This window comes from Heterocephalus glaber, unplaced genomic scaffold (genome assembly GCF_053883595.1).
Source record: "Heterocephalus glaber isolate CG9 unplaced genomic scaffold, H.glaber_assembly_v1.0 deba00001795, whole genome shotgun sequence".
Classification (NCBI taxonomy): domain Eukaryota; kingdom Metazoa; phylum Chordata; class Mammalia; order Rodentia; family Bathyergidae; genus Heterocephalus; species Heterocephalus glaber.
In genome coordinates, this window is record NW_028258476.1 from 889,803 (window position 1) to 907,440 (window position 17,638).

Sequence of the window (17,638 nt, forward strand, 5' to 3'; positions counted from 1 at the left end):
TATACTGTTTTTCACAGTGGCTGCACTTTTCTTTGGCGTTGAACTCGGAGCCTTTGCACTGAGCCACAACCCCAGCTATTGCTATTTTTTATTTTGAAACAGGATCTCACTAAGCTGGTAAGTTGCCCAGGCTGGGCTAGAAGTTGTGGTCCTCCTGCCTCAGCCTTCTGGAGTGCTAGGATTACGGGAGCGTGCCACCATGCCTTGCTGGCACACCTTTCCCAGAGCTCATAGTTTCCACATCCTCCATATCCTCACCAATGCTTAGCTGTTTTCCTTTGCTCCTCCCTTCCCTTCCACCCTCCCATCGCTTCCCTTTCTCCTCTCGTCCTCTCCCCGCTCCTCTCTCCCCTCCTCACCTTCTCCTAGGACCTCACGCACGCCACGCGCTGCCTAGGCTGGCACTGCTCCTGGGCTGGGCTGGGCTGGGCTGGGCTGCCCTCCTGCCTCCTGAGTAGCTGGGGCTGCAGGCCTGCACCACCACTCCTGGGGTCCTTTTATTTTTTATTTTGAGACAGAATCTCCCTCAGCTGCCCAGCCTGGGCCCCAGCAGGCAGGCAGGCGCCTCCGCACTCAGCTCATACAGTCCCATGACGTTTGTGTCTGGAAGTGCAAATCGTTCGGAAGCGGTGTAAAGAATTCCTTTGGCCCCCACCCAGGCCGACTTTCGCTGCCTCTCTCTCGGCTCTGAGGCTCTGACTTGTCTCACCGCGGCTCGGCTTGCACTTCCCCGGCGACTGGGGATGCAGGACTCCTTCTCCCCTGCTCACTGACCAGGGGTCTTTGGAGAACTGTCTGTTCCGCTTGAAGGCCCTCTTCTGTGAGCCCCACTTTCCTCAGCCGAGCTGCGGTCCTCTGGGTGACCCCTGCCAAGCTCCGCAGCTGCGGTGAGCTCCCACCCTGCAGTCTGGGCTGCCCAGGCGCCTGCCTCTGCCTGGGCTCCTCCCTGCCTGGCCACCTGACCCCGAATCTGGTCTCACTTGTGGGTGTCCCTCTGAGAAGGGAGGCCTCATGGATCTAGGTTAGAAAGGGGGTGTCCTGGAATAAGAGGGAGGTGCGTGTGCTGCTGCCTGTGCAGCAGCCTGGCCATCAAGGGCGTTGGTGTTTCAGATCTTGCATCAGGGGCTGCCTGACCCTGAGGACCTTCCTCTCTCAAAGCCACACTGGGGACACCCCTCTAGCCTTTGCAGGGTAGTGACCTCTGGAGAACCCGGGGAGTCACCCTGCACTGAGAATCGGAGTGGAATGTGTCTTAGTTACTCTTTCCTGTTGTTGAGACAAAATACCCAACACCCAAAGTTAAAGGAGGGAAAGTTTACTTCAGCTCACTGTGTAGCGGGTTCAGTCCATGGTCAGCTGGGTCCCAGGCAGGGTGGCTGGCAGAGGAGAAACAATCCATGGCAGGCAGAAGGTGGCAGCAGCAGCAAGTGACAAATGGTAAGCAATGACCACAGCAGCCTCTTTCCGCCCCTTGTACTCTGTCCAGGCCACACGCCCTTAGGGCAGGCAGCTATCAGTCCCCCTCAGTCCCCATTATCCACTCTCAGAACTGTGCCAAAGCAATCAGTAGACTAATTTAGTAATCACACACCCTTGTTCCCAGTGTCACAAGCTCTCGATCCAGCCAGCTCTGAAAAGCTCCACCTCTGACCTCATGAGGCTTTGGGGGCACATCTAGATAGAGCCATAACGGATGCGATTGGCAAAGTTAATTCACCTCTCAGAGCCTCAGTCTTGTCATCTGCAGAATGGAGATGGGAGGATCTGTCTTGTACCCTCTGGGAAGTTTTACTAAGTCCAGTGAAAAACTGTTCTCTGTCCCTCCCTCCCTCCCTCTATTCTGGTGGTACTAGGGACTGAACCCAGGCCCTTTGCATTGAGCTACATCCCCAGCCCTATTTGTTTTTATTTGGTACAGTCACTGTGTTGCCCAGGCTGGGCTCACCCTTGTGATCCTCCTGTCTCAGCCTCCCAGAGGGATGGGATCCCAGGCCTGTCTCACCAGGCCTGACAAAAACGCTTCCTCAGAGCTGAAGTGCACTGTGAAGTTGGTGTACACTGCAGTGTTGGTTTGGGGATGAAGGGAGGCCAGATCTCAGAACCACGGTCCTGCCTGCGTCCTGGACCCACAGGCTGGCGTCTGGAGGGGTGGGCAGAGCAGGTAGCCTGGGAGAGCTTCCGGTGAGGTCAGGTGCGCTGGCCCAGGTGCCCCACTCTGCACACCACAGAGCAGCAGGACTGAAGCAGAGCTTCGGCAGGCTCGGAGGCCTGGGTGGGGCCAGTGCAGGTGGCCTGGGGAGCCCTCAGAGGGGTTGCGGGGCACCTGGACTTGGGCTGTGACCTGTGGGCACACTGCCCGGGGAAGCCAGCACCAGCCTCTGCGCGAAGCCTGGGCCCCAGAGTCGCGGCCCTGAGCCCCTGCTTCAGCCCGCAGGGCCTGGCTGCCAGCCCCTGGCAGGCGTTTGTGGAGATGGTGCCTGGGGTTGGGGCGGGCAGACAGGCTGGTGCCCTGATTGTGGGCCCTCAGTTTACCCTCTGCTGGCAGCACCCACGTGGAGCCTGGGCCCTAGAGCCACTGTCCAAGGGATCCCAGGGCAAAGCACCTAGGAGCCCACTGGGTGGAAGAGGATTTTATTCTCCTCAAACTTCCTGGAGCTCCTTTTCAACCCCCAGAGTGGGAGTCACACACAGGGCCTTGAGAAGGGGGTAAGGTGGGTTTACAAAACACCTGGGGTGCCCCTGAGGCCAGGGCTGGGGGCCCCTGAAAACAAGACCTAATTGGAAAATAAGCCCTAGTGCTCGCTCAAGGCAGCGCTGTTGCTGGACACGAGAGACTGGAAATGGTCACAAGGGATTCAGGCCGGAACTTGGGGTTTGGACTTACGATGGTGTTCCTGAAGATGACATGACTGTCGTTTGAATCAATGTAAATTTTTGTACAAGAAAAAAATTAGACATCCCCTGAAAACAAGGCCTATTGCGTCTTTTTGAGCAAAAATTAATATAAACTCAGTCTTATTTTCAGGGAAATACTGTGTTTTATACCGGTGCAAGAGTTGCCCATCCCACCAGGCCCAGGCAAAATGGTCTGAATCAGGCGTTTTCAGAGCCCTCCAGGGAATCTTTTTTTAGAAAACACCCTTACTCAAGACTTCATTCTGCCTACCCTAGAAACACTTTATTCATCCTGAACATTCTGGGCTACTAGAAATAACCCCCAAACAGTGCCCACACCTGGAGTCCTGCCCGGCAGAGAGCTGCGTCGGGGTCTCCCTTTCCCCAGAACCTCTCCAGCTTTGGGGTGCGTTAACAAACTGGTGCCTGGATCTCTTAGGGGTTCTGAGGCTGCAGGTCCGGGTGGGGCCTCCAGGCTCAGCCGCTGTGGTGGCTCTGGTCTGCTGAGCTTTCCGCCCCTTCTGGTCCATTTCATTCCACACCCTCCTGCGCGTTCATCTTCGTCTCCCCCACGTGAGTCTAATTGTCCGTGGCTGGGTTGGGAGGAAGAGGAAGGCGAGATGGGCCCTCCTGTGAGTTCTAGGCCTAGCTGGCGGCTTCTCCCTGCTGCGCCCCTTCCTGTGTGTGGCGGGTGTGGCCCCTCCTGGGCCCTGGGGTCCCTGCCGCCTCCCCTCCTCAGTCCTTGTTCTACTCATTTGGAGGGTTGTCCTCTTTTGCACCCGGTTCCTGTGCTGTTGTAAACTTCTTCAAGGAAAAGCGTGCAGGAGTCCGGGCACTGCTGAGGGCTGTCACACCGGGCGCCTGGTCCCACAGGCCACGCTGGCCACAGGCCTGGCTTCGGTCAGGACTCTGGCTGTGAGCCTGGCCGCCTTGTGCCTCAGCGATTTCCACAGAAGCGCTGTTCCCACGGAGGGGTGTGGCCCGGGGCCTGGGCGCCTCCCGCTGCCGCCGGCTGTGTGGAGCTGTCGGGACAGATGAGGGTTGATTGCTTCTGTTGCTATCTTGATTGCAGAAAGCTGATGGAAGGAAATTAAAATGTCAACAGTGCTTCTATCTGGTGATGTGCATCCTTCCATTTTTCCCCTCCCGTGTTTGAACGTTTGCTAGATAATGTAATATACCAGATAATAATAGGGATGTGTTTTTTTAGAAACTTTGAACCAAGCTATATGAATTTTTGTCTTGTAGTTTTCATATATTATATTATGTCTTTAACAGTTTTCTAAAATACACATTTGGGCCGGGTTTCGTAGTGCACATCTGTAATCCCAGCATAGGGGAGGCTGAGGCAGGCGATTGCTGTGCAATCAGGATCACTCTGGGCTACATAGTGACGCTGTCTCAGAAACCACATGCACATTTTGAAGTTTTATTTCTGATTGACACATAGTAATTGAGCATATTGATGGGCTACATTGTGATGTTTTGATATATGTATGTGTTGTATAATGCTTATAAAATTGTTAAGGACTATTGCATTATGTCGCTGTGTCATAATTTGTATAACTAGTGTCCTAGGTCAGATATTTGGTTATTTCCAGTGGTTTCTTTTTTTTTTTTTTCTTTTGAGACAGGGTCTCACTATGTAGCCCAGGCTGGCATTGAATTCACTGGAATCCTCCTGCCTCAGCTTTCCCAGTGCTGGGGTTACAGGCGTGCGCCCCCACACCAGGCTCTGTTTTTTGTTCTTTGAGGTGGTGTCTTGCCTGTTGTCCAGGCTGTCCTTGAACTCCTGGGCTCAAGGGATCCTCTTGGATCAGCCTCCTGCGTAGCTGGGCCCTTGCTGGGCCGCCACGCCCTTTGAAATACTGCTGCAGTGATGTTTATTGTACTGGTGGGGCCCATCTGGCAGGACTGAGGGTCTTCGGGACGCTCACAACAGCTCTTCCTTCTCTCTGCAGCACCCAGGGCTTCCCCAGCTACGCCCCACAGCACGAAGGTGAGCATGGTGGGCAGGATGCGCAGCACGATGGAGTTAGAAGTTGGGCTGACACTGGACAGGAAGTGGTTCCATCCCACCTCACCTTGGGCTAGAAGCACGGTAGGGCGAGTGCCCTGTCCCTGCCAGCCTCCGTGAGGGGTGGAGTGGGTCCCGGTCCCCGGGCTGAGCAAGGCAGGTGTGCTGCCTGGCACTCAGAGCTACTTGGGTCTGGTGGCTGTGGTTTCATCTCTGAGCCTTTGGACACTGCTAGCAGCTCAGCATGAGACTCGACTCAGTTTGTTCAAATCCTCCCCTGTGGACCCTGGTATCATAATTGGCTGTAAAGAGGATTAGTGGAGCCACTTAAACTCCCGGGGTAATCCAAGCTGTCTCCCCCGTGGTCCTGCTTCCCTGTGCCCTAAGCCCTAAGCCGGGGGTTCAGCCAGAGGCAGAGTGGCAGCCCGGGGAGGGAGCAGGGTGCAGGGGTCCTGGTGCCTTCCGCCGCCCGCTGGGGCTGACGAGCTCTGGGCCATGTGCGCCCTGGGCCCTGTGCGCCGTGTCACTCAGCCCTCACGGTGACCGAGCGAAGCAGAGCCAAGGCTGTGTGGGCTGAGGAGACCGCAGTGACCCCAGCCGTGAGCAGAGGAGCCGGGTTCTGGTCCCCGCCATCCCCGAGGCAGTGGTGCTGCCCCCAACAGACAGCTGTTGCATGTGTTGGGGCCTCTCGGGCAGGGCCTGGGCCTGGCAGCTTTTGGTAAAGAGGCAGATGGGAAGAGGCCTCTGCCCCAAGCTAAGCGAGGACTCAGGTGGCACAAATAACAGAGAAGCTCGAGGTGACAAAGGTCAGGGCCTCGGGGGCCGGGAGGGCTTGGGGCAGGGTGATGCGTGGGTCCACAGACGTGGCCATGGGGGTCACATCTCTCTTAGGTGCTGACTACTGATGAAGAGGACCCAGGTTCCCCATTAGCAACCAGCCTCCCAGGTAAGGACTGGTGCTTTTGTATTCTTCTGGTGTGCAAAAGATTTCCTCTTATTTGGATAGTTGGCAGAGGATCTGTGACAGAAGTATAAATACACAAATTCTCCCTGAGTCACTAAGTTGCAGGGGCCGGCAGATCTTTTCTAACTGCCTGAACAACCCTTAAAGCACGAAGGCAAGCCCTCCCTGGCTCAACAGACAGCATCTCGGTGGGGTTTCTAACAGAGGCACCGCTGACAGCAGTGCCTGCTGGGTAGAAACGCCTGGATCCTGGGCCCATACAACCGCGCGCGTGCGTGTGTGTGTGTGTGTGTGTGTGTGTGTGTGAGAGTGAGTGTGTGAGTGTGAGTGTGTGAGAGAGTGGGTGAGTGAGTGAGTGAGTGGGTGAGTGTCACTAGGGATTGAACAGAGGGCTTTTGCGCTGAGCTACTTCCCAGCCCTCTTTGACACAGGGTCTTGCTCGTTGCCCAGGCTGGGCTTGAGCTTGCAGTCCTGCCTCAGCCTCCCAGAGTGCTGGGATTATTGGCCTGCTGCACCACACTCAGCCAGGGTTGGCTCCTTAGAGTTGGATTTGGCCAGAAAACCGGCCAGCTTGTTGAGTGGGCTGTTGGTTTAGCAGAGCTAGTTCCTCTTCCCGTGGGCTTTGGACAGCACCATCTAAGTGCTTTTCTTTTCCTCCCCCTCTTTCTTCTCTTTTTCCTCCTCCTCCTTTTTCTTTCTTTCCTTCTTTTTCGTTTGTTTCCAGTGCAAGTTTCCTTCCCCGCACCGCTCCCCGCATTCCTGGTGGCTGGAGGGAGCCTGGCCTTTGGGTCTCTCCTCTGCATCGGCCTCGTCCTAAGGTGAGCTGGGTCCTGGGTGGAGCTCAGCATTGTTCTCTTATTTCCTAACTAGTTTTCCTTTGCCAATTTGGTCATCAAAATTTTACAGAGCATCAGGTTATGCATTTATTTGTTCTAGAAATGAACACACACAGGGCACACATGGCACGCGCTCTTCTGCTGAGCCTGATGCAGAGTCACAGGAGATGGGGTGGACAGGACAGACACTCTATGAGGGAGTGCTCGCCGAGAGGTGGTCACTGGTGTGGTGAGGGCTGCTGCAGGAGCAGTCTGTGGTGAGGAGATCCAGTCAGCACCAAAGAGGAAGAGGAGCTGGTCTGGGGGGGAGGAGAAGGGACAGGGTCCAGGGAGGGCGAGGACAGTGGAGGGGGAGAGCCTCAGCTCTTGGCTCCCTGGGTCCTCACAGTGGCCTAGACCTGGCTTGGCCTCAGTAGTGTTGCTGGACCGCATCCCACGGTGATGAAGAATGCGACCCAGATGGAGGAGGGCAGGGCGCAAGTGAGCTTGTTCAAGAGCTAAGAGATACAAAGGCAAGGAAGGAAGTAAAAATGTAACAGCACGAAGTAAAGCCCCCACTAGCCAGGAGGGGCTCTGAGCAGAATACCCGTGAGGGATTTTAAGGGCTCAGGGGAGCTCGGGCCGCCGTGTAAGCCTCACCATCTCCACCCGACAGGAGACTGTGTGTGATTTTTAGGGTCCAGTCTACGCAGTGTTTGCACAGTATCAATGCAGGGCCCATGTGCCCTTGAGCCCACGGCCGCCTGGCCATGCAGGGCAGGTCCTAGACACTGCCGGCCGCCTGGCACATGCCTGGTGAGGCCCTGCACGGTGCCACCCCCGACTCCGAAGTGGGCCCCTCCTTGCTACTCCTGGAATCCCAACTCCGGCCTCACTGACCCTGTGACCCACCACGAAGACGACCAGCTGTGCTGAGGTGGCTCTAGCTGTGCCTCTGCACCCCCGCCTGGCCATCCCTTTCCGGTGCTGGGGATTGAGCCCAGGCCCCACATGGGCATGCTAGGACGCTGAGCCACACCCTCAGCGCGTGTGCAGCAGGTTAGGCTCTGCGCGAGTGGAGGCAGCTCCAGGGAGGAAGCAGCCTTTTATAGCTTTGGGCCAGAGAGGAGCCCTGTCAGCATCCTCACACCTGAGCATTCTGCTTCTGTTTTTTCTTTATTTTGTTTTCTTATAGCACTGGAGACTGAACCCTGGGTCTTTGCACTGAGCTACGTGCTCAACCCTTTAAATTTCTTTTTTTAAATTCCGAGACAGGGTCTCAAATCATTAGAGTGCCCAGGCTGGGCTTGAACTTGCAGTCCTCATGCCTCAGCCTCAGAGTCCCAGGGCTGCGGACTGGTGCCGACACACCTGGGTTCTGGATTATTTCTTCCACAGGCTTTATAATCCACCGGAGGTCTAGAGAAGTGGATACTATGATTTCCACTTTGCAGCTGGTGAGGGGAAGGTCGAGATTCAAACCCAAAGCTAGTGCTCTTTGAAAAGAGCCACAAGGCTCATCTAGTCAGACAGTTGAATTTACGGAAACAGCCCCAGATGTGACGTGACCAAGGCCAGGGGAGAACCAGCACGGAGCACTCGCTCCCAGGCCTTGCTTGCTGTTGGCCCAGAGCAGCCTGGCACCATCCTTCATGCTGCTGACTGTGGCCAGGACAGGGAGGCAGCAGCGGCCAGGCTGCTCTCCCGCCGCATGCTGGGCTGGTTGCTAAGCATCTGGAGCTCCTTCAGGCAGACAGGGCAGTGCCGGGACTGAGGACATCGGCAGTTCGCTTCCTAGGCTGCTGAGCTTCCCTGGCTTCCACATGAGGCTCATTTACCTGGAGAGGACTCATCGTTTCCAGTGACGGCTCCCCTGGTCCCAGAGGCCTCCTGTCGAGGAGAGTGTGCAAACCTAGGGACCTGTGGAGGCCTGGCAGTGGCAGGAGGCTGACCCTCGGCGACTGCTGGCCCAGCGTGTGCACCTGGCAGCCCACGGTCCTGCATTTTTGCTTTCAGTACATGTATTCTGCATCCCAAGTGGAGCATTTCCCTGAATGTTTTTCCAGCAATATCAGAAGTAATGTTTAATTTTAAATCTGTGCCATCTTCTCAAGTGGAGACTGTGCCTCTCAGGGGCCAGTTCTTCCCCTGCCCTGGCCCCCACCAGGTCTGTATTTTGTGATACCCAGCACTGGGAAAGTGGATTCATTGTTTCTGCATTTGTCTAGAATGGACTTAGACTGCTGAGTGAGGACTTCCTGGGTGAAGGCCTGGGATGGAAAGCTCATCTTGTATTGGGTGGGGGGTCTCGATCCCACACACGGCCACATACTGTCCCTCTGGGGCATGGACGGAAGACCTGCATGGTGTCCTGGGCCACAGAAGTGGCAGGGGAGGGGGGAATTTTCTGTGGCCTTGGGGAACCTTTATTTCTGCATCTTTTTTTTTTTTTTGGTATTGGGGATGGAACTCAGGACCTTGCGCTTTCGAGGCAGGTGCGGTGCCACTGAGCTACATCCCCAGCCACATCTTATTTTTTAAAAAAGACTGAGAGTGTTTAAAAGACTAGCCACAGAACATTTTCTTCAAGCAAAACTTTGTAAAGCCTGAATTTGTAAAGTAGATCAAAGGTGAAAGTTGAGGTGTAAAGGAGCCCAGTGGCCTGGCTGCTTCTCCTTCCGCCTGCTGCCCGGCCTCTCCAGCCCACACACCCCGGCTGCCCCTTGGAGCTTAGTGATTTCACGCTGGGTTTCTTTCACTCCTCAGAGTATTTCAGAAGGAAAGCTACCTTTCTCAGTTACCATCCAGTTGCCTTGCCAAAAAACTGAGGGTAAAGATTGCTATCAGGAGGCCGGGGATTTAGCTCAGTGGTTCCACCACCTGCCTCGCAAGCCCAAGGTCCCAAGTTCGATCCCTGGTACAAAAAAAAAAAAAAGATTGCTACCGAGAGATATATATATATATATTTATATTTAGAAGTAATTTGTTAAATGCTGACAGAAAAGAAAAAAATCATATTAACCAAAGATGATTCCTGTAAATTTTTTAAATGTACATGCGATTAAAGTCTAACAAACATACAGAAAAGTATGTGCATAGTGAGTGTACAGCTGTAACCAGATGTGCTGTCACAGGTCTGTCATCCCAGTACTCTGGGAGGCTGAGGCAGGAGGGTGGTGAGCTTGGGATCACCCCAGGCAACTTAGCAGGACCCTGCATCACAGCAAGGCCAGGGTTGTATCTCAGTGCAAAGACCCTGGGTTCAATGCCCAGTACCTAATGATAATAATAATAATAATACTAAATGTATATAGCTCTATGAATTTCTACAAAATGGGTATACACACACGATTGATACACAAATCAAGAACTAAATATTTAGGTGAATTTCCTCGGAGTCTTTCCTCTGTATAGTTTATTGTTTGTTTTTATAAAGCTGTGGCTATTTGTGTCTATAATTTTGAAACCTACCTTTTAAATTAAGTAAGCATTTTTCTCATTATTACAAACTGCAAACTTAACTAGCTGCGACTCCTCTGTAAGAGATGTACCCAGGTTCACTTAGCCTGTCTCTTATGATTGGGCATTTAGTTGCTGTTTTGCTTTATAAACAACGCTGGGTTGAACATCTGTGTGCTACGCTTTGCCCACAGCTCTGCCTTCTTTAGGGTGGGGACCCCCGGCACTGGGTCTGAGGGGCTCACAGTGGCGTTCGAGAGCTGACCGCAGGCCTCTCGCGAGGACTCTGCTTAGCTGCAGCAATCGCCCCTGCAGGGTCTTCCTGCTTCTTGGCCAAGTGGCAGAGCCCTGAGTACATTCTGCAGATTGTTTATCCCGTCTGGATAGCGGGCTGAGAGCCAGCCATCAATTATTTATCATAACAAGGCCAGGAATAGCCTGCTGGTATAAAAAGAAGCCCAGGGAAAATGCCCGATCTTGTTTTTGACATCAGGCTTCCCTGCTTCCTGGCACCGCTGATGTGGGGGTTGAGGGTCCCCGCTTGGCTTTGGTCCGAGGTGGTGAGTCAGCGGCAGAGCGGGAAGCAGGGCCCCGGGAGATGGCCGATGCAGTCGCCGTCACCGCCCCCTCCGAGCTGTGAAGTGGCTTCTCTCTCGCACCCTGACGCTGCCCCAGCGTGGGGCCCCGCGAACCGCCCGTGATCAGAGAGATGTGTATCTCTTCCTCCTTCCGCCTCCCGGCAGGCGGCTGCCGGTGCCCAGGCTGAGGGCGAGAAGGACCTGGCGGCGGAGGCGCGCGAATCGGTGCGCACGGTTCCCATCCTCCCCCGCGTGGAGGATACTTTTTCTTTTTAAATAAAGGGATTTGCGGCGGGTGTTGGGTACCTACTGGGCAGCCTCAGGAGCAGGCCGAGTTGAGGGGCCGTGGTGACATTTTGGCGCTTCAGCCTCCCCACTGCTAAACCGGCCCGCGTTGCACGCGTACCTTCCGGGTGCTTTGACGCCCGGCTCCGAAGCCCTGCGGGTCCCCAGGCCGGGAGCACTGAGCCTGAGGAGCTGAGCTTCTCACGGGGACCTGACGCGCTTTGCTTTCTCGTGTGCGCCGCGCAGGTTCAAGAGGACGTGGAGAGCGCGGGCCGTCCAGGAGTGCAAACAGAGCGTGCCCCCCAAGCCCACCCTGGCGCTTGCTCCTCTGCTCAGCAGCCTCGGGTCTGACAACACCTCGAGCCAAAGCCGGCCAGATGCCAGGGACCCACGAGGCCCTTTCGACGTCAGCAACAGAGACTACTTCTTCCCCAGATAGCCTCCCGGGCCCACCCGGCGGCAGGGGTCAGACGCACGAACAGGGCTCGCGTCTTGCTGCCAACCCCCACTTCTCAGGGGCCGCTCTGACACCGGTCTGCGGCACCTGTCCAGAAGGAAGAGGTGCCTGAATTCTCAACCCTCCCTTCCTAACGCTCTGCTTCACCAGCTGAAAGGAACTCAGGCCAGTGCTCTGAGCCGAGCGGACGCTACGGGACACCACGCCCGCCACAGCCCCAGTGCTCATCGGTGGGCGAGCCGGGGTTTCCAGCCAAGCTGCCCGCGTGCGAGCTCCAACCCTGTACGGCGGTTCCTCCGAGCTCAGGCCCTGGAGGCCCGAGTGCCTTGGCCGTTCTGCTTTTTCTAGCCCTGCGAGGGCTTCACGTAAACCACTGGGGCTGGGGGGGACCTTCCTGCCTCTTCCCACACTTGAAAAAGAGCCTAGGGCGGGAGGGTGGGCTGTGGTGAATATCTCAGGGCCTGATAGTTTAAGTGGAATTTAATTAGCTCCTCATGAACTTTGCTTAGTGTGAAAGATGCATCGTCCCAGGCATCTGCTGACTCCAGAGTGGCTGCCCTGGCTGGCTTCAGCGGCCCCTCGGGTCTCAGGGCTTTGGAAGGAGGGGTCCCCATGGTCCCCTGTCACTGCTGAGGGACCGAAGCTCTGCAACCCATGTTCTCTGCCCGGCCCCCAAAGGGGGCCTGGCACTAGGAGGGCTGAGAGCAGAAGTTTTCACTGAGCTTTGTCCACTCTGGGTTCGGCCAGGCCTGAGGAACTGGGAAAGATCATGTTCATGGGAAAAAATGAAGCCGGCAAGAATGTACTTTAATTAGTTTTTTTTTTAAAATGCTATTTTCTCTTGAGACGTGGGAAGACCCGGTATTCTCTGGGTGTCAGTATATAAATAGCTTGGGGTTGGGGGAAGCACAATAACTGTTTTTAGCACAAAACCAAGTCAAGTGAGGAGGGAGGAGGAGCAAAATATTTTCCTCTACTAGAGAAGAGATTCTGGTTTCATTCTGTATTTTGTTTTTGCCTTACAAAGGGCCAAAATTGGCTGGAGCTCCTGGCTGTAGGGGAAGAGGGCCGCCCGAGGCGGCTCCACCTTGCCCAGGCCGGTGCCTCCCATGGTTCCGGGCGGGGCCCTGAAATTCCCCACCCCCAGAGCCGCAGACCCTCTTGTCAGAGGGGAACTTCGCCTCAGAAAATCCCTTACGTGGGGCCTTCCTCCTTTCACTTCGTTCTTGTGCTAGATTCAGTCCGGCTAGGACAGAGGTGCTGCAGGCGTGTGTCCGCCAGGCTGAGGGACACCTCAGCTGACACCTGTCCCGGCTGGGCGGGCGCAGGGGCGTCAGTGACCACCCAGGCCGGCGCCGTGGACAATCTGTGATTGACAGGAGTTGTGCAACCACAGATCCCAAGTTTACCAAACCACAAGGCTTTTCTAGTAGTTTACCCTTTTGGAAAAACATCACCACCACCAGACAGGTGTCGCAGGGTGGTGGCCACTGTGTCGTGTTTGCTGCTTGCCGCCTTCCAGTTGCTGCTGTCTTGAGCTGGTAGTGATTTTCACCCGGCTTTATCGTTGAGATCCTGAGGCACCCTAAGTTGACGGAAGTTGAGCGAGAGTCCATGGCCTCCCCCTCCCCGGGTGAAGTTTTTGGGACTCTAAACTGCTGTGAAAGGGAAATGTTAGAAAAGAGGGCCTTCGTGAGAAAAGATGATTCTGTGCCCACGGCTCTTTAATTCTCGTGCAAGGTTTTACCCACATGTAACTTTACCGACACCTGGCCGAGCCGCAGGAGGAAGATGTAAAATCTAGATAGCTCATTATCTCCGGAGCCAGGCAGCTTTGATCTCTAAATTGTTATTACTTTCATTATTACTGTAACGGAACTGCCTTTCTTTACGTGCTGAAGAGGTTTTTCCCCTTTGTTCTCATAAGCTAGTGTCAATGAAGGAAGCCTGTCTTCTCTGAGGCCAGGCTGGGCATCTGGGTCTGCAGTCTGGTGGCTGGGAGCTCCGTCCCCAGGCCCCCACCTTTCCTTCCTGGGTTTCTGCAGCCCACAGGCTGCCTCACACCTTGCACTGTGCTGTCGCTCACCTGACACCTGCAGCCATGGGCCACTGGGCCAGGTGGGACATGACAGGGCATGCAAGCAGGCCCTGAGCCACCTGTGGGCTGGGGGAAGTCGGAGCCCTGTGGGTCTGCACCACAGTGATGGTTAATTCTGGTAGCATTAATGAAATGTCCGAGGACGCACCTGTGGCTGTGCTGACTCAGAGCACAGTGCCTTGGGGCTTGTTTGCCGGGCCCTGGGCTCCCCGTTGTGCCATTCCCCTGTGGCTGGGGAGAAAGGGAACTGGGCAGCAGGGCGGGAGTGGAGTCTTCGGCTGGAACTGGTTAAGAGCGGGTGGCGGGCAGGCCGGGACTGGCTGGGGCGTATGGGTTCGCTGAGCGGCCCGGGATGTCTTGCCTGGCTGCTCCCGTGCCGGGCGGATGCTCTCAGTGCAGGTCTGAGCCTGCCTGCCCAGGAGGAGCCTGCTGAGCAGGAGCCCTTGGCCGGCTCCGGGTCTCCTGTGGAGGGGCAGGAGCACCTGCAGCCTGTCCCGTGCCGCAGTCCACGTGGGCCTGGCTGGGGCCTCAGGTCCTGGGCCCGGCGTCCTTAGCAGCCCGGAGTCCCCAGTGTGGCCAGGCCAGGAAGTTTCTATGACAACCTGAATGCTCACTAAGGGACACTCAGTTCTGGGAACGTCTGCTTGAACCAAGATCTTATTGGACAGTGATCACATTTGTTAAATACATACCTCAACTCTACATTGTTTTTTTGGAGAGAAATAAAACTTTTAAGCGTCCCCCCCAACTTGTATGAAAGCAAACATCAAAGTCTGTGCAGTCAGTGTGATGTTTTTTAAATGCTTTTTTTTTTACCAGCTATTTTGCATTTTAAATGAAAACTGTAAACATTTGAAATAAACAGTTCCTAAGAACGCACTTGAGCGACGCTGCTCGCTGCTCGGACACCTGGCGTCTGCCTGATTGGCCGGGAGGGGTGGGTGGAGGCGGATGAGGAGCTGCGGCCGCTGCGCTAGTCAGGGTCCTCGGAGCTCGAGCACCGGAAGGGGCAGGTGATGCGAGAAGGAAGCAGCCGTTCCTCCCAAGGCGCTTGGAAGGGGCCGTGCACGGCCCCCGCGTGCTGTCCCAGCCCAGACGGTGGGCGTGGGGAGGAAGAGGAAGGGCGTCACCGGCACGCAGGCCCCTGCCGAGCTGGCCAAGGTAGGTCGCGCCCTGGCCTGGCTGCTTTGTGGGAGTCGCTGTGCAAACCTCAGGGCAGGGAGGAGGGCAGGGAGGAGGGCAGGGAGGGGAGCGGGGAGGCTGAGGGCTGCGGAATTCAGACCGAAAGTGAGAGTCGGGGCTGCTACTTCTTGGCCCCAACCTGGGCACAGGAAAGCCAAGAGCCACTCCACCGAGGACACCGAATTCTGCCCCGGAAGTGGGCCCGGCCGAGCAGGAGGCGACAAGAGAGTCGGCTGTGCCCTGTGTGGCTGCCCTGAGTGGGCTCTGAGGGGCGCCGGGTGGGCATCGTGGCGGGCCAACTCGGTTACGGCGCTCTTTGCAGAGGAACGGAGGCCGCAGATGGTGATGGCCACAGAGGACGGAGGGAGCTCGGCTGGCTGCGGGAATCGTCTCTTTCTAGCGCCCTGCACCTTTGTCAGGAGCACGGGTGGAGCCGGAAACAGCATGGCCGACCTGGCGCGGTGGAAGTGTGCTGAGGCAAGGGCCTTAAGCTCTTCTGATGAGCCAGGCATGGTGGTGCCTGCAATCCCAGCACTCGGGAGGCTGAAGCAGGAGGATCGCCACTAGTTCGAGGCCAGCCTGGGCTACATAGTGAGACCCTGTCTCAAACAAACAAAAATGGCAAAGAGCAAAACAACACAACTGTTGTGATGGGGCATCACTACTGGGAGAGGCCCAGCCTGGGCTCAGAGCAACCCCGCAGGAGTCAGGCCCCGGGTGGGTTTTCAGTAAAATCACAAAGCGCTCACACTGTGGGTGTGTACCAGCCACTGAGCGCGTTCCCTCTAAGGAACTGCAGAATACTCACTCAAGCTGCCCCATGTCCTCGAGAAAATAGCTCACCCGGCCCTGGGAACCTGCGTTTGACATTTCCTTATACTTTTTTAAAGAGTAAAATTTATCAGGAAGGCAATTTTGTTCTCTCTTGGTTTTTAAATTCATATGTGGCTCAGCATCATATCTTTTTTGTTTGTGGTACGGGGGGTGTGTGTGTGTGTGGAAGCCAGGCTAGCGCTCCCCCTGTGAGCCGCACCCCAGCCCTTCAGTAACAGCTTTTAAACAACAAAGACACTGGGGACGGCCAACAGGTGGGGGAGACGAAGCAGTGGCAGAAGACAGTGCCTGCCACACATGCAGCGGGCACAGGGCCGTCCGACCCGCCCACCTGGGATCCGCCTAGCCACGCGGGGTCGCAGGGCCCCGAGGCTCCAGAAGGTTCCCTGGGATGGGGGAGCCCCGCAGTCTGAGCCAAGGTTTCCAGGCTGTTGGTGCTCGGCTTCCACTGTGGGCCTGTCGGGAGAGGGGGCCAGCCCGGCAGGCAGCTGGGAGGACATGGTCCATCCCTTCATGGCAGAGGTGACAAGTTCAGACTGGCTGCCAGGGCGGGTGTCCCTCAGCAGCAGAGCAGAGCCTGGCACACACGAAGCCCTGGTGCAGAAGAAATTGCAGTCAGGCCCAGCAGGCGCCCTGCAGACAGGCGTTCGCCTTCCTCCCAGGCCGCACGCCGAGCGCTGCAGAGCCCTGCATCCCCCAGGCCTGCAGCTGGCACCTCTGCCCGGCCTGGGCTCAGGCTGCTCCGGATGCCAAAGCTGCCCAGGGTCCAGGGGCCGCAGGCAGATAGGGCGCACAGGCCTCACCCCGTCCTCCCTGGCCACACGTCTCTCGTGTGCACTGGCCATGCTCCGGACAATGAGGCGTGCCTTGTGTTCTGTCTCTGCTTCCAAGGCAGAAACCTTAGGGCCCAGGCAGAGGGGCTGGGCTCACTCGCAGCTTTGCGGGCTTCTGTACATGCTCAGTGTGGCTGCCACCGTCGCCAGTTCTGCACACTCCTTCTTCTCTGCAGTGACCGTTTTTCATGGTATTATGTTTTTACAAAGAGAGACAACTTTTTTATTAAATAACCACAATCTATTTTGGGATAGTTCGGTCATATTGTACTACCCATGAAAAATGTGTATGGGGCAGGCACAGTGGTATGTGTACTTACAGCTACTTGGGAGGCAGAGACAGGAGGGCCCCGCAGGCCAGGATCAAGGCCAACCTGGGCAGCTCATCAGGACCTGGCCTCCTCAAGAAGACAAAAGAGGAAACACACAGCCGTGCAGGAGGTGGGGACTGCAGACAAAGCACTTAGAAATATGAGGCGGTTTGTTATATTAGCCTCTAATAAAGCTTGATGTTGTTTTTGTTTTGTTTTGGGGTTTTTTTTTGGCATCGGGGATCGAACTCGGGTCCTTCTGCTTGTGAGGCAGGTGGCAGAACCACTGAGCTAATTCCCCGGCCCTTGATGTTGTTTTAAAGTGCAAAGATTTTAGGGAAATGTTTCACTTTGCAAATGTGCCATTTAAAATAATCCAAAATGAGTATAAACATATCTCTCTTAACTACCTTTTTTAAAAAATTAATTTTATTGGAACATTTAGGTATACAATATAATGACATTCATCATTATATAGGAAATCTGCACCTTTACATTATCTCTCTTGGTTCTTATTTTCCCCCTCCCCCGCCCTCCCTTCAACCCCCCCCCCCCATTTACAAAGACTTTGTTTTGTTTTTTTTTTTGGTACAGGGGATTGAACTCGGGTCTTTTCGCTTGTGCAGCAGGTGGTGAAACTGCTGAGCTAAATCCCCGGCCCAAGACTGTTTTTAAGTACCTCTTGAAGTGAAATATGTTCTTACTTGTCAACAGCATACTGGCTGATTCCTTGATAAAAGAATCTACTTTTATATGCACATCAAGTAATATATCTTTTTATGTGATTAATCCAAACTAGGAATCCTGTTTATTTATACTCATAGGGCCAGGGATTTAGCTCAGTGTTTCTGCCACCTGCCTTGCAAGCACAAGGACCTGAGTTTGATCCTCAGTACCAAAAAAAAACAAA

The 17,638-nt window shown here is 55.3% G+C and overlaps 1 protein-coding gene across 6 annotated transcripts in view; it reads left to right on the forward strand.

The window, feature by feature from the left end:
- Il6r (interleukin 6 receptor) overlaps positions 1-16,934 on the forward strand; it is a 39,102-nt gene extending 22,168 nt beyond the window's left edge. For 4 of the 6 annotated variants that reach the window (XM_087203529.1, XM_021249307.2, XM_087203528.1 and 1 more), the window contains 5 exons: positions 4,857-4,996; positions 5,804-5,858; positions 6,601-6,694; positions 11,260-14,729; positions 15,073-16,934. In XM_087203529.1, the coding sequence (XP_087059655.1) occupies positions 4,857-4,996; positions 5,804-5,858; positions 6,601-6,694; positions 11,260-11,452 (482 nt within the window). In that variant the 3' untranslated portion in view covers positions 11,453-14,729; positions 15,073-16,934. The remainder of the gene's footprint in view (positions 1-4,856; positions 4,997-5,803; positions 5,859-6,600; positions 6,695-11,259; positions 14,730-15,072) is intronic. The other 2 variants (XM_021249305.2, XM_013067952.3) reach the window with 2 other exon arrangements.
- The last annotated feature ends 704 nt before the right edge of the window (positions 16,935-17,638 follow it).